A 24871-nucleotide genomic window follows, 5' to 3' on the forward strand; every position below is an offset into this window, starting at 1 on the left:
TACGGATGGAGTCAGTGCCAAAGGCTCAAGGTGAAAGGGACAAAATGCCAAATAAGGAGAGCACTGAGTGTACATCGGAAAGGAAAGGACCAGGGTTAGCGTGGTTAGTGAGGAATGTGCACACCAGGGTGGGGAGTGAAGGGGAAGAGGGACTTTCCCTCGTCAGTACACTCATCTCCCATCTCCTTGTCCCATATTTCCCCTTTTACCTTCCCACCCCACCTCCCTCTGGCTTTACTTTTCACAGCTCTTGTCCTTGTCCGACATGTTTTCTCACTTTCACCTTCAGCCTTTGTCACTTACTCCATCCATCTGCCCATCACCCACTCACCTGTATCCACCCATCACCTGTCAGGCAGTGCCCCACCCCCACCTCATTTCCAGCTTTCTCCCGTATTCCAGTCTGAAGGCTCCTGACCCGATAAGTCATCTGTCCATTTCATCAGAGGTTGCAGAACCCCTCAAGTTCCTCCAGCACTTATTTACCTATCTACTTATTAACTTGAATCACGAGTTATTTACTCACGATTCAAGCATGGTGTGGCATGGTGGGGCAGCTGTAGAGTTGCTGCCTTCCATCATAATCATACTTTATTAGCCAAGAATGTTTTGCAACATACGAGGAATTGCATTTGTCTTAGTCATACCAATAAAATGCAACAGAACATACAAAATGCATTTTAACATGAACATCCACCCAGTGACTCCTCCACATTGCTCTCTGCGATGGAAGTTTTAAAAAAAACTTCCCTTCCCTTCTTTGTCCTCCCACGGTCGGGGGCCTTGAGCCTCCCGTTGACGGGGTGATCTTGGCTCCCAAAGCCGGCGGTCGGGCCCTCCGCGTCGGGGCGAGCAAGCTCCCCGCGCCGGGCGATCGGACCCCGGGTCGCGGCTAGTCGAACCTTCCTCATTCTTTGGAGCTTTCCGACATCGGCCTCTACACGAGACTGCGAGCTCCTCGATGTTGAAGTCTGCAGGCCGAGGTTGGAGCGTCGATCCCCGGCGAGGGATCTCAGGCTGTGATGGTCAGGCCATTGCCCCGCTGTGGGTCTCAAAGTCAGTCTCGAGCAAGGCCGCCAGCTCCGTGATGTTAGGCCGCAGAGCGACTGGAGATACGATCTGGAAAACAAGGTAAGATATTGAAAAAGGTTTCCCCTGACCCCTCCACCCTCCCCACATAAAACAAACTAGAGAACATTAACACATACTTTTAAAATACGTGGGGTACAACACGAGGCACAACATTTGGTACATTTGGTGTGAATCCAGCAGAGAATTCTGCAGGTTAGTAGAATACATTGACTTGATCAACTGGCACAGCAACACCCCAGTTAAACCAAACACTTCACACAAACAGTGTTCTGTGACTGTGCCACCTGCTGGTATATACCATGGGCATCAAAGCCTGTACACCAACAGGAGCATCCAGGGTGTTCAGAATATCTGGTGAAAACACACCCATGACACAGACACTACTTTAAATGAAAACATCCTTTGAATTAAATCAGCTACAAACCACAATAACAATGATGGGGAAGAAGTTTGCCCCAGGACATGCCGACATTGGCAAATTGGGAAGAGACTGTCCAACCCTAGCAGTTATTTCTAGCACCACGTGACCCAGTCTTTGGAGACACTGGGTGGAAAATAATCGGAATATCCTTCAGAGGAAGAGTGGCTAGGAAATTGTGGCAATGCAGATGTATCCAAATCTGAGATTTAAATCAACTGCAAAAACCACAGTACTTGGAAGAGCAGAATTAATAATATGGTGAGACTCAACCACGATATTAAACTCTACTTTCCCCGTAACAGGGGCCAACTACAATTGCTTTAACCGGGGATCATGGCTATGTCTAAAGACAAATTGCTGGAGGCAATCAGCAGTTCAGGCACAATCTGCCTGACCGCAAGTGGAATGGACAGATGACACCTCAGCTCAGGAACTTCCCTCAGACTGATGAAAGAGAGTGAAAAGAGGCAGAGGCACGCAGGACAAAGCCAGCAAGTAAAGGGGTGGATAGGTGCGAGGGGTGATGAGCATACGGATGGAGCCAGTTGCAAAGACTCAAGGTGAAAGGGGCAAAATGCCAAATAAGGAGAACACTGAGTGTTCCACGGAAAGGAAAGGACCAGGGTTAGCGTGGTTAGTGAGGAATGTGCACACCAGGGTGGGGAGTGAAGGGGAAGAGGGACTTTCCCTCGTCAGTACACTCATCTCCCATCTCCTTGTCCCATATTTCCCCTTTTACCTTCCCACCCCACCTCCCTCTGGCTTTACTTTTCACAGCTCTTGTCCTTGTCCGACATGTTTTCTCACTTTCACCTTCAGCCTTTGTCACTTACTCCATCCATCTGCCCATCACCCACTCACCTGTATCCACCCATCACCTGTCAGGCAGTGCCCCACCCCCACCTCATTTCCAGCTTTCTCCCGTATTCCAGTCTGAAGGCTCCTGACCCGATAAGTCATCTGTCCATTTCATCAGAGGTTGCAGAACCCCTCAAGTTCCTCCAGCACTTATTTACCTATCTACTTATTAACTTGAATCACGAGTTATTTACTCACGATTCAAGCATGGTGTGGCATGGTGGGGCAGCTGTAGAGTTGCTGCCTTCCATCATAATCATACTTTATTAGCCAAGAATGTTTTGCAACATACGAGGAATTGCATTTGTCTTAGTCATACCAATAAAATGCAACAGAACATACAAAATGCATTTTAACATGAACATCCACCCAGTGACTCCTCCACATTGCTCTCTGCGATGGAAGTTTTAAAAAAAACTTCCCTTCCCTTCTTTGTCCTCCCACGGTCGGGGGCCTTGAGCCTCCCGTTGACGGGGTGATCTTGGCTCCCAAAGCCGGCGGTCGGGCCCTCCGCGTCGGGGCGAGCAAGCTCCCCGCGCCGGGCGATCGGACCCCGGGTCGCGGCTAGTCGAACCTTCCTCATTCTTTGGAGCTTTCCGACATCGGCCTCTACCCGAGACTGCGAGCTCCTCGATGTTGAAGTCTGCAGGCCGAGGTTGGAGCGTCGATCCCCGGCGAGGGATCTCAGGCTGTGATGGTCAGGCCATTGCCCCGCTGTGGGTCTTAAAGTCAGTCTCGAGCAAGGCCGCCAGCTCCGTGATGTTAGGCCGCAGAGCGACTGGAGATACGATCTGGAAAACAAGGTAAGATATTGAAAAAGGTTTCCCCTGACCCCTCCACCCTCCCCACATAAAACAAACTAGAGAACATTAACACATACCTTTAAAATACGTGGGGTACAACACGAGGCACAACATTTGGTACATTTGGTGTGAATCCAGCAGAGAATTCTGCAGGTTAGTAGAATACATTGACTTGATCAACTGGCACAGCAACACCCCAGTTAAACCAAACACTTCACACAAACAGTGTTCTGTGACTGTGCCACCTGCTGGTATATACCATGGGCATCAAAGCCTGTACACCAACAGGAGCATCCAGGGTGTTCAGAATATCTGGTGAAAACACACCCATGACACAGACACTACTTTAAATGAAAACATCCTTTGAATTAAATCAGCTACAAACCACAATAACAATGATGGGGAAGAAGTTTGCCCCAGGACATGCCGACATTGGCAAATTGGGAAGAGACTGTCTAACCCTAGCAGTTATTTCTAGCACCACGTGACCCAGTCTTTGGAGACACTGGGTGGAAAATAATCGGAATATCCTTCAGAGGAAGAGGGGCTAGGAAATTGTGGCAATGCAGATGTATCCAAATCTGAGATTTAAATCAACTGCAAAAACCACAGTACTTGGAAGAGCAGAATTAATAATATGGTGAGACTCAACCACGATATTAAACTCTACTTTCCCCGTAACAGGGGCCAACTACAATTGCTTTAACCGGGGATCATGGCTATGTCTAAAGACAAAGTGCGGGAGGCATTGAGCAGTTCAGGCACAATCTGCCTGACCGCAAGTGGAATGGACAGCTGACACCTCAGCTCAGGAACTTCCCTCAGACTGATGAAAGAGAGTGAAAAGAGGCAGAGGCACGCAGGACAAAGCCAGCAAGTAAAGGGGTGGATAGGTGCGAGGGGTGATGAGCATACGGATGGAGCCAGTTGCAAAGACTCAAGGTGAAAGGGGCAAAATGCCAAATAAGGAGAACACTGAGTGTACATCGGAAAGGAAAGGACCAGGGTTAGCGTGGTTAGTGAGCAATGTGCACACCAGGGTGGGGAGTGAAGGGGAAGAGGGACTTTCCCTCGTCAGTACACTCATCTCCCATCTCCTTGTCCCATATTTCCCCTTTTACCTTCCCACCCCACCTCCCTCTGGCTTTACTTTTCACAGCTCTTGTCCTTGTCCGACAAGTTTTCTCACTTTCACCTTCAGCCTTTGTCACTTACTCCATCCATCTGCCCATCACCCACTCACCTGTATCCACCCATCACCTGTCAGGCAGTGCCCCACCCCCTCCTCATTTCCAGCTTTCTCCCGTATTCCAGTCTGAAGGCTCCTGACCCGATAAGTCATCTGTCCATTTCATCAGAGGTTGCAGAACCCCTCAAGTTCCTCCAGCACTTATTTACCTATCTACTTATTAACTTGAATCACGAGTTATTTACTCACGATTCAAGCATGGGTTGGCATGGTGGCGCAGCTGTAGAGTTGCTGCCTTCCATCATAATCATACTTTATTAGCCAAGAATGTTTTGCAACATACGAGGAATTGCATTTGTCTTAGTCATACCAATAAAATGCAACAGAACATACAAAATGCATTTTAACATGAACATCCACCCAGTGACTCCTCCACATTGCTCTCTGCGATGGAAGTTTTAAAAAAAACTTCCCTTCCCTTCTTTGTCCTCCCACGGTCGGGGGCCTTGAGCCTCCCGTTGACGGGGTGATCTTGGCTCCCAAAGCCGGCGGTCGGGCCCTCCGCGTCGGGGCGAGCAAGCTCCCCGCGCCGGGCGATCGGACCCCGGGTCGCGGCTAGTCGAACCTTCCTCATTCTTTGGAGCTTTCCGACATCGGCCTCTACCCGAGACTGCGAGCTCCTCGATGTTGAAGTCTGCAGGCCGAGGTTGGAGCGTCGATCCCCGGCGAGGGATCTCAGGCTGTGATGGTCAGGCCATTGCCCCGCTGTGGGTCTCAAAGTCAGTCTCGAGCAAGGCCACCAGCTCCGTGATACTAGGCCGCAGAGCGACTGGAGATACGATCTGGAAAACAAGGTAAGATATTGAAAAAGGTTTCCCCTGACCCCTCCACCCTCCCCACATAAAACAAACTAGAGAACATTAACACATACTTTTAAAATACGTGGGGTACAACACGAGGCACAACATTTGGTACATTTGGTGTGAATCCAGCAGAGAATTCTGCAGGTTAGTAGAATACATTGACTTGATCAACTGGCACAGCAACACCCCAGTTAAACCAAACACTTCACACAAACAGTGTTCTGTGACTGTGCCACCTGCTGGTATATACCATGGGCATCAAAGCCTGTACACCAACAGGAGCATCCAGGGTGTTCAGAATATCTGGTGAAAACACACCCATGACACAGACACTACTTTAAATGAAAACATCCTTTGAATTAACTCAGCTACAAACCACAATAACAACGATGGGGAAGAAGTTTGCCCCAGGACATGTCGACATTGGCAAATTGGGATGAGACTGTCTAACCCTAGCAGTTATTTCTAGCACCACGTGACCCAGTCTTTGGAGACACTGGGTGGAAACTAATCGGAATTGGTTAATCCTTCAGAGGAAGAATGGCTAGGAAATTGTGGCAATGCAGATGTATCCAAATCTGAGATTTAAACCAACTGCAAAAACCACAGTACTTGGAAGTACAGGATTAATAATATGGTGAGACTTAACCACAATATTAAACACTACTTTCCCCGTAACAGGGGCCAACTACAATTACTTTAACCGGGGAACATGGCTATGTCTAAAGGCAAAGTGCTGGAGGCATTCAGCAGTTCAGGCACAATCTGCCTGACCGCAAGTGGAATGGACAGATGACACCTCAGGTCAGGATCTTCCCTCAGACTGATGAAAGAGTGAAAAGAGGCAGAGGCACGCAGGACAAAGCCAGCAAGTAAATGGGTGGATAGGTGTGAGGGGTGATGAGCATACGGATGGAGCCAGTGGCAAAGACTCATGGTGAAAGGGGCAAAATGCCAAATAAGGAGAACACTGAGTGTACATCGGAAAGGAAAGGACCAGGGTTAGCGTGGTTAGTGAGGAATGTGCACACCAGGGTGGGGAGTGAAGGGGAAGAGGGACTTTCCCTCGTCAGTACACTCATCTCCCATCTCCTTGTCCCATATTTCCCCTTTTACCTTCCCACCCCACCTCCCTCTGGCTCTTGTCCTTGTCCGACAAGTTTTCTCACTTTCACCTTCAGCCTTTGTCACTTACTCCACCCATCTGCCCATCACCCACTCAACTGTATCCACCCATCACCTGTCAGGCAGTGCCCCACCCCCACCTCATTTCCAGCTTTCTCCCGTATTCCAGTCTGAAGGCTCCTGACCCGATAAGTCATCTGCCCATTTCTTCAGAGGTTGCAGAACCCCTCAAGTTCCTCCAGCACTTATTTACCTATCTACTTATTTAAAAAAACTTCCCTTCCCTTCTTTGTCCTCCCACGGTCGGGGGCCTTGAGCCTCCCGTTGACGGGGCGATCTTGGCTCCCAAAGCCGGCGGTCGGGCCCTCTGCATCGGGGCGATCAAGCTCCCCATGACGGGCGTTCGGACCCCGGGTCAGGGCTAGTCGAACCTTTGTCGTTCTTTGGAGCTTCCCGACAACGGTCTCCACCCGAGACTGCGAGCTACTCGATGTTGAAGATCACAGGCCGTGGTTGGAGCATCGATCCCCGGTGAGGGATCACTGGCTGTGATGGTCAGTCCATGGCCCCGCTGTGGGTCTCAAGTCAGTCTCGAGCAAGGCCGCCAGCTCCATGATGTTAGGGCGCAGAGCGACTGGAGATACAATCTGGAAAACAAAGTAAAAGATTGAAAAACGTTTCCCCTGACCCCTCTTCCCACCCCTCCACATAAAACAAACCAGAGAACATTAACACATCCTTTTAAAACCCACAAAAGATAACAAAAAGACTAAAAGACAGACGGACCGTTGGCGAGGCTGCCATCACGGCACCATCAGCTGGTAATATTAGTGCCAGAGACCCGGGTTCGATCCTGGCTATGGGAGCTGGCCCATATATATGCTAAATGTTTCTGCTTAATGCAACAAAAGCTTTGAACATCTGCAAAAAAGTCACCAATTTCCTTAGGACCCTGATAAATGGGCTCCCAACAAGTTTAAGTATTGCTGTTTGCAAGGGTGTGAATGATGTCAGGAGATTTCCTATAATTACTGGCGTATTTTACTTTTCTGTACAACAATGTCTCTCTGGCTTTGGTCTTTAAGGAGACGGTGCAAAGACAAGACCCCATTTAGAATCCTTAGGCTTCATCGGGATAAATCTTTGGGAAAGATTAACCCGGAGAATACAGGATGGGAGGTGGCCCCCAATGGCCAAGTCTAAACACAAAGTGCTGGAGGTACTCAGCCAGTCAGGTGCCATCTACCTGAACATAAATGGACAGAGGTAATTTCAGATCCAGACCCTCCACACACATGGAGTAGGGCATGGAAAGCTGGAAGAGGTGGGAGCAAGACAAAGTCTGGTGGATACAGAGGAGGGGTGATTCACAGATGGGTGGAGTGAGTGACAACTGCTCGAGATGGAAAGAGACAAATATTGTCAGATAAGCAGAAGAGCATTGAAATGCAAAGCCAGAGGGAGAGACATGGGTGGAAGGGAAAGATGGAAGTATGGTCATGGGGATGGGAGATGAGCGTACAGAGGGGAAAGGAGCAGTGACCCAGGTGCTGGGGAAGTGTGCTCACCAGGGTGGGGGTGCAGGGAAGGAAGGGGGCTCCCCCAGTTTGCTCATTTCACATCAGAATCCCATGCTTCCCTGCCCCATTACACTGACACATCCCTCTGGCTTTACATTTCACACCCCTCCTTCTGACACATTCACTCGTCACCTCTAGCCTTTGTCATTTACTCCACCAATCACCCATCCTCTCACCAGTATCCACCCTCCATTTGCCAGGCTTTTTGCTACCTCACCCCCTTTTACAGCTTTCTCCCCCTACTCCAGTCTGAAGGCTTCTGATCAAATATATCTGCCCATTTCCTCCACAAATGCTGCCTGACCCCTAGGGTACTTTTTAAACTCAAGATTCCAGCACCCTGCATAACTTTCTCCAAACAATTTGGAAAAGCCATCATTTATTTAAAACATTTATTCCATTAAACTAATGGTGCTTTGCCTTCCTATGACATTCAAAGACCAAATCCAGGTTGACGAAGTTATGCAGAAAAATCAAATTAACATACCATTTTAATGTTTGAAATGTTCCAACATCCTTCTCTACAAAGAACTGGAGTAACTGAGCAGGTCAAGCAGCATCTCTGGCAAGAAGGAACAGGTGATATTTTAGGTTGAGACCCTCCTTCAGACCCCGAAACCTTTGACGCCCTTGCTAATCAAGAATCTATCTCTGTCTTAAAAATATCCATTGACAGCCTCCACAGCCTCTGTAGCAATGAATTCCAGATTCACCACCCTCTGACAAAGTAAATTCCTCTCACTGCGAGATATGGGGTGCAATGCAGGCAACGCGGTCAGCATGTGGACAAAAAGACACTGCTGTCTACATTCTCCAGAGATGCTGCCTGACCGTCTGAGTCAAACCAGTACTTTGTCCACATATTAAGTAGGAAAATAACTGCAGATGCTGGTACAAATCGAAGGTATCACAAAATGCTGGAGTAACTCAGCAGGTCAGGCAGCATCTAGGAGAGAGGGAATGGATGACGTTTCGGGTCAGACCCTCAGTCTTAAAGGTCTTGACCCGAAACGTCACCCATTCCCTCTCTCCTAGATGCTGCCTGACCTGTTGAGTTACTCCAGCATTTTGTCCACATATTAGAAAGGCCTGCGGTGCAGTGAATCACCACACGGTGGGAATGTTGCCCACAAATTGGACGGGCCTGCAGTGCAGGGCTCACCACACGGTGGGAATGTTGACCACAAATTGGAGCGACCTGTTTTTTTAATTCACTGCACATTGGGAGTGTTGTCTACAAATTAGATATAATTGTGCTCTTTACTGAAAATGGTCTTCATTGCTCTACAATCCGTTTCGTTTCCCTGTAATGCACCCATTGCCCAGATGCCAAAGTTTGTAAAAGCCCCGAGACCAGAGAAGATTTGTGATCAAAATCAAGGAAGTGCAAATGCTAATTTACAAAAAATAGACAGTGTTGGAGTAACTCAGCAGGTCAGGCAGCATCTCTGCAGAACATGGATAGGTGACGTTTCAGGTCAGGACCATTCATTACATTTTACTAAAAGTCTTTAAGACCAACTAAAATATGGATGGCACAGTGGTAGAGTTGCTGTCTTACAGGAGCAGAGACCTGGGTTAAATCCTGATCTCTGGTGCTATCTGTACAGAGTTTATTGCTCTCTCTATGACCAGAGATTTTCTCCAGATACTCTGCTTTCCTCCCACATACCAAAGACATAGAGGTATGGAGGTTAGTTAGCTTCGGTAAATTGTTCCCAGTGTAGGTTAGCGAATGGGTGATTGCTGGTCAGCATTTGGGGGTAGGGTACTGACATGGATAGAAAATTGGTTGACAGACAGAAAGCAAAGAGTGGGGATAAATGGGTCCCTTTCGGAATGGGAGGCAGTGACCAGTGGGGTACCGCAAGGTTCGGTGCTGGGACCCCAGCTATTTACGATATACATTAATGACTTAGACGAAGGGATTAAAAGTACCATTAGCAAATTTGCAGATGATACTAAGCTGGGGGGGTAGTGTGAATTGTGAGGAAGATGCAATAAGGCTGCAGGGTGACTTGGACAGGTTGTGTGAGTGGGCGGATACATGGCAGATGCAGTTTAATGTAGATAAGTGTGAGGTTATTCACTTTGGAAGTAAGAATAGAAAGGCAGATTATTATCTGAATGGTGTCAAGTTAGGAGGAGGGGGAGTTCAACGAGATCTGGGTGTCCTAGTGCATCAGTCAATGAAAGGAAGCATGCAGGTACAGCAGGCAGTGAAGAAAGCCAATGGAATGTTGGCCTTCGTAACAAGAGGAGTTGAGTATAGGAGCAAAGAGGTCCTTCTACAGTTGTACCGGGCCCTGGTGAGACCGCACCTGGAGTACTGTGTGCAGTTTTGGTCTCCAAATTTGAGGAAGGATATTCTTGCTATGGAGGGCGTGCAGCGTAGGTTCACTAGGTTAATTCCCGGAATGGCGGGACTGTCGTATGTTGAAAGGCTGGAGCGATTGGGCTTGTATACACTGGAATTTAGAAGGATGAGGGGGGATCTTATTGAAACATATAAGATAATTAGGGGATTGGACACATTAGAGGCAGATAACATGTCCCCAATGTTGGGGGAGTCCAGAACAAGGGGCCACAGTTTAAGAATAAGGGGTAGGCCATTTAGAACGGAGATGAGGAAGAACTTTTTCAGTCAGAGAGTGGTGAAGGTGTGGAATTCTCTGCCTCAGAAGGCAGTGGAGGCCAGTTCGTTGGATGCTTTCAAGAGAGAGCTGGATAGAGCTCTTAAGGATAGCGGAGTGAGGGGGTATGGGGAGAAGGCAGGAACGGGGTACTGATTGAGAGTGATCAGCCATGATCGCATTGAATGGCGGTGCTGGCTCGAAGGGCTGAATGGCCTCCTCCTGCACCTATTGTCTATTGACTCGGTGGGCCAAAGGGCCCATTTCCATGCTGTCTCTCCAAACTAGAGACGACTGGAATGGGCTGGGTTAAAAGATGGGAGCAGGACATAGCCTGGCGATTGATAGGTGGATACAGGTGAGGGGGGTTGGCAGATGGATGGAGTGAGTGACAAAAGGCTAGAGGTGAAAAGAAGACAAAGGTTGTCAGATAAGGAGATGAGAGCATTGAAATGTAAAGCCAGAGGGATGGATATGGGTGCAAGGGGAAGGAGGAAGATACAGGACGCAGGGTTGAGAGTTGAGTGTACAGAGGGGAACGAGCAGTGACTGAGGTGTGGGGAAGTGTACACCAGGGTGGGGGTGCAGGGCAAGAGGGGGGGTTCCATCAGTATGAGCCCCATGTTTCCCCTTTTAACCCCATCACCCCCACCATGTCCCATTACACCCGCATCCCTCTTGCAAGCTTTACATTTCACACCCTTCCTTCTGACACATTCTCCACTTCTCAGTCCAAAGCTCAATGAATGACCGCTCTACAGTTTCCTGTCACCTGAAAGTCATAAGAATTCATAATAAACAAGCTTTGATTAGGGTAGTTAACATTAAACATTGCACACAAGTGGTTCACAACTAGTTCACATTAACTTTCCTCAACCAAGTACAATGTCCATCCACTTTAAATTCCTTGCTGTCTTCTTAATCACAATAAATAGTCGTCAACTGAAAACCCGTCTTCATGAAGTGCCCCAATTAAAACACAATTGACAGCTGTCCAGGAGACAAATTCATTCTTGCCACTGTCTTCATGAAGTAAATGGAACCACACGCAGAAATCAGTCTGAAGAAGGGTCCCGACCCAAAATCTCACCTATCCATGTTCTCCACAGATGCTGCCTGACCCGCTGAGTTACTCCTGTAATGTGTCTAACTTTGGTATAAACCAACATCTGTAGTTCCTTGTTTCTACATTTCACATCACCCAGATTCAATTTCAGTTGTATCAAGGTAAGGGTATCATCAATTTAGTAAAGATACATCCTTTGATTCTGACACTGTGCCCCCTGGTCAGAGACTATCCCACTAGTGGAAACATCCTTTTAGTTCTGAGATACAGCACAGAGACAGCACAATTCCAGTTGCACCAGAAAAAAAAATCATCATTAAAACCCTGGACACTTCAAACGACACAATTGAGAGGAAAAGTCAGCACAATTAATCAAAGAAGCAAACGCATTTCAGGAGAAAGCTGTAATGTTCTCACCTACCTCCTAACTTGGCAACATAGATCCACATCAGACACAAGGGGAGACTCCCTGCATTTACCCTGAATACTGGTTATAAGGGGAGACTCCCTGTCTCTACCCTGAGCACCAGTTATAAGGGGAGACTCCCTGTCTCTACCCTGAACACCAGTTATAAGGGGAGACTCCCTGTCTCTACCCTGAACACCAGATACAAGGGGAGACTCCCTGTCTCTACCCTGAACACCAGTTATAAGGGGAGACTCCCTGTCTCTACCCTGAACACCAGATACAAGGGGAGACTCCCTGTCTCTACCCAGAGCATTGGTTACACCACCAGCCCACGACAACTGCACTCAGATCCTCCCACAACTTTTATACAGAGGAGTTGGCAATTACCTGTCACATCTCAATCCTAAGAGCTTCAATCAAGTCGTTTACCACATTAACCCTTCGCCCACCAGTGGCCAGTCAATGTTTGTTGCACACATCACAATGTCCATCTGGATGCAGTAGTTGTCTGGGGACAATAATTGCCCTCTGTTGACTCATTGCTATTTGCACAAAATGGCTGCTTGCATCTCCTTATGACAGAGAAGACCTGAAGACACCAGAGCAGAATTAGGCCATTCCGCCCATCATGTCTACTCCTCCATTCACTCATGGCTGATCTGTCTCTCCCTCCTAACCCCATTCTCCTGCCTTCTCCCCACAACCCCTGACACCAACTCTAATCAAGAATTTGGACAAGGACAGAGAAAGTGGGGAGAGAGATGGGAGCAGGACAAAGCCTGGCAAGTAATAGGTGGATACAGGCGAGAGGGTGGTTGGCAGATGGATGGAGTAAGTGACAAAGGCTTGAGGTGAGAAGGAGACAAAGGTTGTCAGAAAAGGAGATGAGAGCATTGAAATGCAAAGCCAGAGGGATGGATATGGGTGCAAGGGGAAGGAGGAAAATATAGGACTCAGGGATGAGAGATGAGTGTACAGAGTTGGAGGAGCAGTGACTGAGGTGATGGGGAAGTGTACACCAAGGTGGGGGTGCAGGGTAACAGGGGAGTTTCCATCAGTATGCTCATCTCCTTCTCAGAGTCCCATATTTCCCTTTTACCCCCTTCACCCCCACCCTGTCCCATTACACCCGTACACCTCCCCCAGCTTTACTTTTCACGCCTCCTCTCCTTCTGACGCATTCTCACCTTTTCATCTCTAGCCTTTGTCACTTACTCCACAATCACCCCCCCCACCTTATCCACCCATCACTTGCTAAGCTTTGCCCCACCCCACCTCACTTTCCCAGCTTTCCCCCACTCCAGTCCGAAGGATTCCCAATGGACACATCTATCCATTTGCTCCAGAGATGCAGCTTGACCTACAAAGTTCCTCCAGCACTCTTGTTTTTGTTCAAGATTCCAGCGCCCTGAATTGAAAGAATGTCAAATTAAAAAAATAATGTTAATAGAACAAGCTCCTCTGACCAGAAGACACAAGAGCAGAATTAGGCCATTCAGCCCATCGAGTCTACTCCACCATTCAATCATAGCTGATCTGTCTCTCCCTCCTAACCCCATTCTCCTGCCTTCTCCCCATAACCCCTGCACTAACCAGGAATTTGTCTGTCTCTGCCTTAAAAATGCCCACTGACGGCCTCCACAGCCTTCTGTGGCAAATAATCCCACAGATTCACCACCCTCTGGCTAAAGAAATTCCTCCTCTTCTCCATCCAAAAGGAATGTTCTTTAAGTCCTTTGGTCCCTCTGGTCCTAGACTCCCCCACTGGTGGAAACATCCTCTCCACATCCACTCTACCCAGGCTTTTCACTATTCTATAATTTTCAATGACGTCCCCCCTCATTCTTCTAAACTCCAGTGAGTACAGGCCCAGTGCCGACACACGCTCATCGTACGTTAACCCACTCATTCTCATTGCCATCCCTCATTTTTGTAAACATTAACTCTTTTGTCTTGCAGATGTTGAGGGATGGCTTGTTGTCCTGACATCAGGAAGTAGTTGCAGGAGTAGGCCATTCAGCCCTTCAGGACAGAGGTTCCCAATGTCTTTCCTGTATTCTATCTCATCGTGGCTGACAATAGTGTTATGATCGGTGGACGTACATCACGATCCCATTGGCATGAGACTGGGCCACAAGTTGTGGGTGGCAAGGTCATGGCCCTGAGGGGCATTGGTGTCAAGGGTCAGCGTGCAGGGAATGTTCTGACCAATTCTAACCGCCTGAGAAATGAACAGTGATGTATTTTCTTAATTCATCATGGCTGAAGCAGGTGGGCTCACTTCTGACTACTGTGGGCATTTAAACAGGAAAGGTAAACTTTCTTTATTTACAAAGAATGACCCAGAGAAAGGAGAATGTTACTCTTGGAAGCTCAGAGAGTCACAAAGTCACCCAGCAAGGAAACAGGCCCTTCCTTCGGCCCAACTTGCCCACACCGGCCAACATGCCCCAACTACACTAGTCCCACCTGCCCACACAATACAATACAATATCTTTATTGTCATTGTACAAGTACAATGAGATTAAGAATGCCACTTCCATATCGATGCTATAAAATTAAAATTAAAATCACGGCAAAAACGAAAACAAAGGGGGGGGGGGGGGGGGGGGGGGGGAGGAGAAAAAAAAAAGGAAACAAGGTAAAGTGCAAAAAAGGTTCTTGCAGGGTGAGTTGTGCCAGATGACCCTGGGGCAGAGACAGATCATGGTGGGCTCTCAGCAGGTCTGATTCAGAGCAGCTATAGCTCTAGGAATAAAGCTGTTTCTTAGTCTGGAGTTGCAGGCGTAGAAGGCCTTGTAACGTCTGCCAGATGGAAGTAGTTCTAACAGACGGTGGCATGGGTGTGTGGAGTGCTTGTAGTTGCTGAGGGCTTTCCTGAGGCAGCGTGCCTTGTAGATGTCACTCAGGACGAACACCGACCAACATGCCCCATCTACACTAGTCCCACCTGCTTGTATTTGGCCCATATCCCTCCAAACCTGTCCTATCCATGTACCTGTCCAAGTGTCTCTTAAACGTTGTGATATTTCTTGTCTCAACTACCTCCTCCGGCAGCTCGTTCCATACACCCACCACCCTCTGTGTAGAAAAGTTACCCCATAGATTGTCCAGTCCAAAGCTCAATGAATGTCCAGTCTACACATCTCAGTTTCTTGTCACCTAAAATTCATAATAAACAAGCTTTGATTCGGGTAGTCACGTTAACCATTTCACACAAGTGGTTAACAACTAGTTCACATTAACTTTCCTCAACCAAGTACAATGTAGATGCCCTTTAAATTCCTTGCTATCTTCTTAATCATAACAATTAGTCATCAACTGAAAACCCGTCTTCATGAAGTGCCCCAATTAAACAGCTATCCAGGAGACAAATTAATTCTTGTCACTGCCTTCATGAAGTAAATGGAAGCACATGCAGAAATCAGTCTGAAGGCTCTCGACCCAAAATCTCACCTATTCCTGTTCTCCGCAGATGCTGCCTGACCCGCTGAGTTACTCCAGCACTCTGTGAAATGCGCCTATCCATGTTCTCCACAGATGCTGCCTGACCCGCTGAGTTACTCCTGTAATGTGTCTACCTTTGGTATAAACCAGCATCTGCAGTTCCTTGTTTCTACATTTTACGTCACCCAGATTCAATTTCAGTTGTATCAAGGTCAGGGTATCATCGCTTTAGTAAAGATACATACTTTGATTCTGACACTGTGCCCTCTGGTCGGAGACTGTCCCACGAGTGGAAACATCCTTTTAGTTCTGAGGTACAGCACAGAGACAGCACAATTCCAGTTGCATCAGAAAAAAAAAAAAATCATCATTAAAATCCTGGACACTTCAAATGACACAATTGAAAGGAAAAGTCAGCACAATTAATCAAAGAAGCAAACACATTTCAGGAGAAAGCAATAATGTTCTCACCTACCTCCTGCTTGGCAACATAGATCCACATCAGACACAAGGGGAGTCTCCCTGTCTCTACCTTGAGCACCAGTTACAAGGGGGAACTCCCTGCATCAACCCTGAGCACTAGTTATAACAGCCCTGAACAACTGCACTCAGACCCTCCCACAACTCCCCTTTTATACAGAGGAGTTGGCAATTACCTGTCACATCTCAATCCTGTCGAGCTTCAATCAAGTCGTTTACCACATTAACCCTTCGCCCACCAGTGGCCGGTCAATGTTTGTTGCACACATCACAATGTCCACCTGGAGGCAGTAGTTGTCTGGGGGACAATAATTGCCCTCTGTTGACTCAATGCTGTTTGCACAAAGTGGCTGCTTGCATCTCCTTATGACAGAGAAGACCAGAAGACACAAGAGCAGAATTAGGCCATTCCGCCCATCGTGTCTACTCCGCCATTCAATCATGGCTGATCTGTCTCTCCCTCCTAACCCCATTCTTCTGCCTTCTCCCCACAACCCCTGACACCCACACTGATCGAGAATTTGGACTAGGAAGGAGAAAGTGGGGAGAGAGATGGGAGCAGGACAAAGCCTGGTGGATACAGTCGAGAGGGTGGTTGGCAGATGGATGGAGTAAGTGACAAACGCTAGAGGTGAAAAAGAGACAAAGGTTGTCAGATAAGGAGATGAAAGCATTGAAATGTAAAGCCAGAAGGATGGATATGGGTGCAAGGGGAAGGAGGAAAATATAGGACTCAAGGATGAGAGATGAATGTAGTGAGGGGGAGGAGCAGTGACTGAGGTGATGGGGAAGTGTGTACACCAGAGTGGGGATGCAGGATAAGAGGGGAGTTTCCATCAGTATGCTCATCTCCCTCTCAGAGTCCCATATTTCCCTTTTACCCCCTTCACCCCCACCCTGTCCCATTACACCCATATACCTCCCCAAGATTTACCTTTCACGCCTCCTCTCCTTCTGACCCATTCTCATAAAACATAGAAACATAGAAATTAGGCGCAGGAAGAGGCCATTTGGCCCTTCAAGCCAGCACCACCATTCATTGTGATCATGGCTGATCATCCACAATCAATAACCTGTGTCTGCCTTCTTCCCATATTCCTTGATTCCACTAGCCCCTTGAGCTCTATCTAAATTCTTTAAAATTCATCCAGTGAATTGGCCTCCACTGCCCTCCGTGGCAGAGAATTCCACAAATTCTCAACTCTCTGGGTGAAAATGTTTCTTCTCACCTCAGTTTTAAATGGCCTCCCCTTTATTCTTAGTCTGTGGCCCCTGGTTCTGGACTCCCCCAACATTGGAAACATTTTTCCTGCATCTAGTTTGTCCAGTCCAATTAATTGTGTATCACAAGATCTGGATTTTCTAAAAGCATGTCGAGCATCAGTGAGTGTGTTTTGTGAACTCAGGAATTTCATAATCTGGCTGTCAATAATGTGTTCCATTAGTTTACAACAGACGCGCGTTATTGAAATGGGACTGTAGTTAACCGGGTCGGACTTAGATCCTTTCTTATGGATGGGAGAAATATTTGCTCTCTTCCAGTCTTCAGGCAATGTGCTTTGGTCCAAACTCTATTTAAAGATGAACTGCAGGGCAGGTGCTAACTCAGCTGAAGCAATCTTCAGGGCAGCATTTGGTAATCCGTCTGGTTCAACAGCCTTGTTTGTTTGAAGCGAGGCCAGCAATTTCTCGACACCATCACCAGTGATCTCCAAGTCTGGTATATCTGGGTGTGGACTGGTTGGTAAAACAGTGATCTCCAAGTCTGGCGTATCTGGGTGTGGACTGGTTGTAATGAGGGAAGGTTTGTGTCTTCGTTTAAGGAAACGCTTTGAAATTGGTCGGCGAGTTTGTCAGCTTTGGATTGGTCGTCTACAAATATCTAATTTCCAATCTTCAGTGTCTGAATGCCAACATTGTTTGTTCGATGAGATCTTATGTAGTTCCAGAATTTCTTTGTGCCAGCAACATAATCTCTACGAAGCTTTACGAAGTTCCTTGTCAACTTAATTACGGACTTTCTTGAATTGGTCCCATTGTTGTTGATCACCGTGCTTTACGGCCTCCTTGTTTCTACAAAGTCTTTTGTGTAAGCCAAGGTGGACATTGCTTGCCTTTTACTTGCTTACTTGGGACATGTTTCTTAACCAAATGTATGATGGCATTTTTAAAGGTGCACCAATTTTAATTAACAGCCTTGTCTTCCGGTTTGCTGACCCGAAAATCTTTAGTGAATTCTTGGGCATCTTCCTTGATACTTTGCTCATCCACATTATTCCAAAGATAAACAGTTCTTTGTGGTTTCACTGGGATAGAAATCTGGGCTTATTCAACCATAACAGTACTGTAGTCGGCAAATGAAGTGTGCGGGTAAACATTAACAACATGTGACGGACGTGTTGTGAAACAGAGATCCAGAAGATTTTCAGTCCCATTTGCATTGGGAATTTGCAGTCCCATTCCCATTTGTGTTGGGAAAGTCACAATTTGATCCATACTGTAGTTGACTGTGATATTGACTATCTTGTCTTGGAGAAGTCCATGGCATCAATAGTTTCGGTAGTCCACGTCATGTTGGGAATTAAAAAATCCCCACTTACTATGATGTAGGTTGATTTATTTTCTTGCTTGATTTTGTTCAGACTGTCATCTAATAAATCTAAGTCGTCGCTAGCAGTTGGGGGACGGTAGTAACTCCCAATAAAGATGTTTTCGGGGCTCGTCAGTAGCTGGCACCAAACTTGTTCACTTCCTTCTTGGGTCAAGTCAGGTCTTTCGATCCGCTGGTTGGTGTGACAACTCCTCCACCTCCCCTTGTGTTCCTGTCTTTTCTAGTCACTTGGTAATAGCTGGGAACATTTCTGAGGAAGAACCATACTCGTTGTACCATGATTCTGAGCCAAGGATTATATCAGGAGATTTACTGTCCATGAAGGCGTGGAATTCAGCTACCTTTCTCCTAATACTCTGAAAGTTAATGATTCCTATAGTTAAGCTCCCACATCTTGGCTGTTTTGGTTTTGGTTTGGTGTGATTTTTATCATGGGCATAACTAGGGTAGCAGTACCCTTTTCCCAGGATGGAACATTCAAATATTAGTGGGCAAAGGCTTAAGGTGAGAGGAACAAAATTTAAAGGATATGTACAGGGCAACTTTTTTTATACAGAGGGGGCTGAATACCTGGAACGCGCTGCCAGGTGGAGGCAGATATGCTAGTTGTGTTTAAGAAGCTTTTGCATGGGACATGGATATGGACTATGAGCAGCTTCATAGAGATGGTCTTGACATCATGTTTTGTGCTGTACCGTTCTATGTTCTTGATGTTCATGTAAAAAAAAACCTCGTAACTAAGGAGGAGCTGACACTCATTTATTTCCAATATTTATTAGCGAGGATAGGATAACAACCTTTATACACCACAGTATGCATCCAGTGTTCATAGAAACACTTTGTGTACAACCATACAATGAGCACACTGTCATCTTTACATAGAATGTGATTCCAGACAAATTTACAAGCATTATTTATACCGGTATTAAGTGGTCTTTATTTATACATCTCTCGAAGCAACCAAAAAAACAAGAACCACCCATAAAACATGCAACATCTATCCACGTAACAAAAGTGGCAACACTTGTCTTAAATCAGGGACAAATGTGATTATTTTCAAAAAGGAAACACTTGGTTTGGTGTACAAGTACTGAAAGGTTGATAGCACATCAATTCAGCCATCACTGAGGACCTCAGCACTTCACTGCACACTAGGAACAATCATACAGAATAGCTTTGAGGATTCTTTCAATGTTTTTTTTGTCTTTTAACATTTTTTTCTCTAAACAACAAACATTGCACATTCACATGCTGAATGTCAGACCAAATAAAACTGTTCAAAATCTTCTGTAGAAAATAAGTAATATTTACAAGGTACAAAGGGAACACTTTATCTGCACCGGACATATGTTTGATTCATACTTAAGACAACTAAGACACTCATTCATCAGGGAAAGTTTAAAGGATATAGTGTTCACCAAAACAGACATCTAACAGCATTACAACATGGGTTGAAAGAAACAGTGCTTTTTCTACACAGGTTCTATTTCAAGGTATTTAATTACCATTCCTCCAATTTTCTTACCAACATCACTGGCAATTATTTCAAGAAGAGTTTTAGACATTAATGTAATAAAAATTGAATATTATAAAAAATGGAAATAAAGCAAGAGGGTTGCTTCTTGCCAAGGTAGAGGTGAATAAAGTTACATTTATTTGTATCTCAGTCTTCCTCCAATGTACATTAAAACTAGAATGTAACCATGCTGTTAATTTCATGTTATCATTGTTTGCATTTTTGTTTTGAAATAAACAAATGTTAAAGGTACTTTAGGAAATCTAATTTCATTATACAAGTAACTTTGATGTCTTTACACCTGGAAACAAACATTGTTGCCAAGACTGTGATTAGCCATTTGAGCTACAAAATTGTTGTCATCCTGTATGTTTAAATTATTTTCTTTTTTTTTGTGTCTGTAAAGGATTGAAAACTTATAGCAAGCAAAATAAATCATAGGGAATATATTATGATATCAGATTTTAAAAAGTGCCATTAATAACAGTTGTTACCCATGACACAATGTAATTTTCATTGTCTCTTACATACATCATCAAAGCTGCACAGGAATGTGGAAGCAAGGCAGTGACAAGTCTGAGAAAACGTTTTCCTAGATTTTACTGCTGCAGTTTTACTTTTACGTTGACATAAAGCCCGTGTAGTAAGCCAAAGGAAAGATCAATTATGAACAAAATTTAGTATTGTACAATATCCCTCAGTAACTGACTAATCTAGGAGCCACTCTTTTTTTTACAATGAGCATTAATTATGTGTAATATCCACACATCTTCCATTGTAAATTCTGCATGTAACTGCATTGGAGTGCAATGTAAGAAAACATATATAATGTGCTTTTACTCATGTTTAGTTGCAACCTTCCTTCATTTTTTTAGTTTAGAAACTGCATCCAAAATTTGTACAGTCCATTTTGCATAGAGTATCTCCAGTCACACTTATTTTAATATATAATAGATACATATTTATACCTATAAATCTGCATTTATATATAGAACAGTCCATACACACTTTGGAAGCATATTTTGAACTCTTCACTGCACAGTTAACCTTCATGATTGGCTCATCACATCCCACCCCTCCACATTCAATGTCTTTACAAAACATAAAATATTTGTATGAAATAAATCAGCAATAGAATTCAATGAAACATTAAATAGTTTAATAGCTGCAGAACTAGTTGAATCGTGCCCACATTCACAATAAGTAAAGAATCACTAGCAAGTCAGGATTAAAATTAATTTTAATTGAATCCTTCAAGCAGAAGAATAATGTGACAACTGTGCTGTTAATTAGTTATGATTCGAGATCTTCCAGCAACTTCCGGGCCAGATCGTGTCATGGTAGGTTTACACTCTCTATTGTCTCTGAAATATAATGCCAGGCACTTAATAAATGACTCAAACTGTACGCTTTTGCAGGTTTAGCAATGTTTGCACATCTACCATGAAATAGTTTAAATAAATGCTACAAATCTTGAGGAAAGAAAGTTAGGAAAATAATTCCATCAACTACCCGGAAAATATAAAAATTAACAATGATTTGTCATTACTTCCAAGTTCCCAACAAACAATTATGCTGACAACCTAAGACAAAACAATTCAGTCTTCCTCAGATTAATAAACCAATTCCTATTTATTTTTTGCTTGTGATTCATATCTACAGACCTTCACCTGAGTAAGTCAGAGAGTTACAGTAATCTACTCAAAGACCAGCATTCAGCCACAATAGAAAGAGGCTTTGAAATGTCTATATTTGCCCCATGTATATACTTTGAATCACAGCCAGTATCTTGCTCTGTCAACAATCATATTGTTGAAACGTAACAAAAACCTGAATACTTTCATTTCAGAGATAATTTTTGGAACAATAGAAACTTTCTCACACTATCAAAAATACTGCAAGTTTGTGTGTCTGTGACAGTTTATCAGGACAATACTGATATTTTCATATGTTAAAATGAGTTTTCACACGTGCATTATTTCACACGAATAGATGGCGTGATCACATTAACTTTCTGGGCCTTTACGGCTGACCTTCACAAACCTCCCCTTTATACATTAAGGATCAAGATCAAATCAAAGATTTCCTTTGCCTCCAGTAATTCTATACAATGCATGGTACCTACTCACTGTTGTACATTAGTCTTTTCAAAAACATATTTAAAAAACATATTTTTACAGCTTAAGGGAGTTTTGTCTTTTATAACTACATTTCGTACTTGTAAATGCTGTCACTTTGAATAGTCTAAGATTGGACTGAGCTAGACTTTGGGCTACTAAGGTGGCCACAGTATAAATACCGAGACACAATCTCACTGCCCTATTAGAAGCTCCAAATTGCAAAGCCAGACAGCATCAAAGCCTTAGATTTTAGCTTTCCACCTGGTGACCAGCTCAGTTTTGCACATTAAAACCAGATGTAATTCCTCGTTGACCTTCTGTTGAGCTAACCAGCAGCTTGTGCCAGTTCACCACTCTCTTTCGTAGATCCACTTTGTCAAGCCAGATATATGCCTCACCAATCAGCGTCTTCCTCATGAACTTTCCACCATTTGAGATAAGTAAAATCTAAAACAGAGAAAGCAAAAAGCATAATCATATCACAATGAAGGAGACCATACATAGTTTAAGAACATAATAAGATAAAAAATATCTGGAGAGCCAGTTAGAAGATGGACCCGCTTCACACTTCAATTATACTATTTGCCAATTTAACCATTTAGCCTCAACCTGGTTTTCAGCACAATATCTATGTAATCTAAAATCTGTCAGCTTTAGATCTACTTTGCAATTTAACATCCACAACTCTCTGAATGAGTGAATTCAGAAAATAAAATATTCCTCTCCTTAATGTTAAATTAATTATTTGCAACTAGTTTCAGTCAGAACTGTTAAGTGGATGATCCAGAACAGTTTCCTTCTTGCATTCCTATCGATGCAGAAGCCAGTGAAGCCGATTTGATGCACTATTCACCATCTCGGAAAGGCTAAGAGCTGCAGATTGAGTTTGTTGAGGCGATGACAACGTTGATGAGGGTAGGGCCATAGATATTATCTGCATGAAATTTGATAAAGTACTTGACAAGGTCCTCATGGTAGGCTGGTCAAGAAGCTCAAGTCGCAAGGAAACTACAGTGAGTTGGTAAGTCCAAACAACGTTGGCTTGGTCCTCGACAACAGAGGCAGAGGGATGTTTTCTGACTGGAAGACTTAAAACAGTGGGTTCTGCATGCATCAATACACAGGCCTCTCATTTGTGATATATATATAAATGATATGGATGAAAATTTAGGTGGTCTGATTCGTAAGTTTGCGGATGACACATGGTGGAGGTGTGGATCATGAGGAAGGTAGTCATAAGATGATAATAGGAGAATTAGGCCATTTGGCCCATCAGGTCTACTCCACCATTCAATCATGGCTGATCTATCTCTCCCATTCAGAGAATTGGCCTCCACTGCCTTCTGAGGCAGAGAATTCCACAGATTCACAACTCTCTGACTGGAAAAGTTTTTCCTCATCTCAGTTCTAAATGGCCTACCCCTTATTCTTAAACTGTGGCCCCTTGTTCTGGACTCCCCCAACATTGGGAACATGTTTCCTGCCTCTAACGTGTCCAACCCCTTAATAATCTTATACATTTTGATAAGATCTCCTCTCATCCTTCTAAATTCCACGGTATACAAGCCTAGTCGCTCCAGTCTTTCAACATATGATAGTCCCGCCATTCCGGGAATTAACCTAGTAAACCTACGCTGCACGTCCTCAATAGCAAAGATGAAAGAAATTTCTCATCTCTTTCCTAAAAGAACGTCTTTTAATTCTGAGGCTTTGACCTCTAGTCCTAGACTCTCTCACCAGTGGAAACATCCTCTCCACATCCACACTATCCAGGCCTTTCACTATTCTGTATGATTCAATGAGGTCCTCCCTCATTCTTCTAAACTCAAGCAAGTACAGGCCCAGTGCCGACAAATGCTCATCATATGTTAACCTATTCATTCCTGGGATCATTCTTGTAAACCTCCCCTGGACCTTCTCAAGAGCCAGCACATCCTTCCTCAGATATGGTTCCCCAGAATCGTTCATAATATTCTAAATGTGGCCTTGCCAGCACCTTATCGAGCCTCAACATTACATCCCTGTTTTTGTATACAAGCCTTCTTGAAATAAATGCTAGCATCGAGTTTGCTTTCTTTACTGCTGATTCGACTTACAGATGAACTTTTTGGGAATCCTGCACCAGCACTCCCAAGTCCGTTTGCACCTCCGATTACTGGATTCTTACCCCATTTAGAAAATAGTAGTCAAAGGATACGCAGCGATATTGGAAGTTTGGGTGAAGAAATGGCAAATGGAATTTAGTTTGGATAATTGTGAGGCGATACATTATGGGAGGTCAATGCAAAAGGAAAGTATGCAGTAAATGACGGGATCTTTAGTAATCAATGCACAGAAGGTTCTTGGGATGCAAGTTCATAGCTCCCTGAAAGTGCCAACACAAATCAATAAAGTGGTAAAGAAAGTATACATAACCCTGCCTTCATCGGTTGGGGTATTTGGGGGATCGGCTGATCAGCCATGATCATATTGAATGGCAGTGCTGGCTCGAAGGGCCAAATGGCCTACTCCTGCACTTATGTTTCTATGTTTTTATATACTGAGTATAAACGTCAGCAAGACATGCTACTGTAATGCCATTCTAAGATCAGTTGCCAGTTGTTTAATAGACAGAAACCAAAGAGTAGAAAGAAGCAGGAACTTCTCTGATGGGCCGGC

The 24871-nt window shown here is 44.9% G+C and overlaps 1 protein-coding gene across 6 annotated transcripts in view; it reads right to left on the minus strand.

Annotated features, from left to right (window-relative positions):
• Positions 1-19345: 19345 nt before the first annotated feature.
• The window catches only part of LOC144604761 (protein piccolo-like), a 180617-nt gene continuing 175091 nt past the window's right edge, over positions 19346-24871 (minus strand). For all 6 annotated transcript variants that reach the window (XM_078419394.1, XM_078419396.1, XM_078419395.1 and 3 more), the window contains one exon: positions 19346-22660. In XM_078419394.1, the coding sequence (XP_078275520.1) occupies positions 22487-22660 (174 nt within the window). In that variant the 3' untranslated portion in view covers positions 19346-22486. The remainder of the gene's footprint in view (positions 22661-24871) is intronic.

Source organism: Rhinoraja longicauda, chromosome 23 (genome assembly GCF_053455715.1).
Source record: "Rhinoraja longicauda isolate Sanriku21f chromosome 23, sRhiLon1.1, whole genome shotgun sequence".
Classification (NCBI taxonomy): domain Eukaryota; kingdom Metazoa; phylum Chordata; class Chondrichthyes; order Rajiformes; family Arhynchobatidae; genus Rhinoraja; species Rhinoraja longicauda.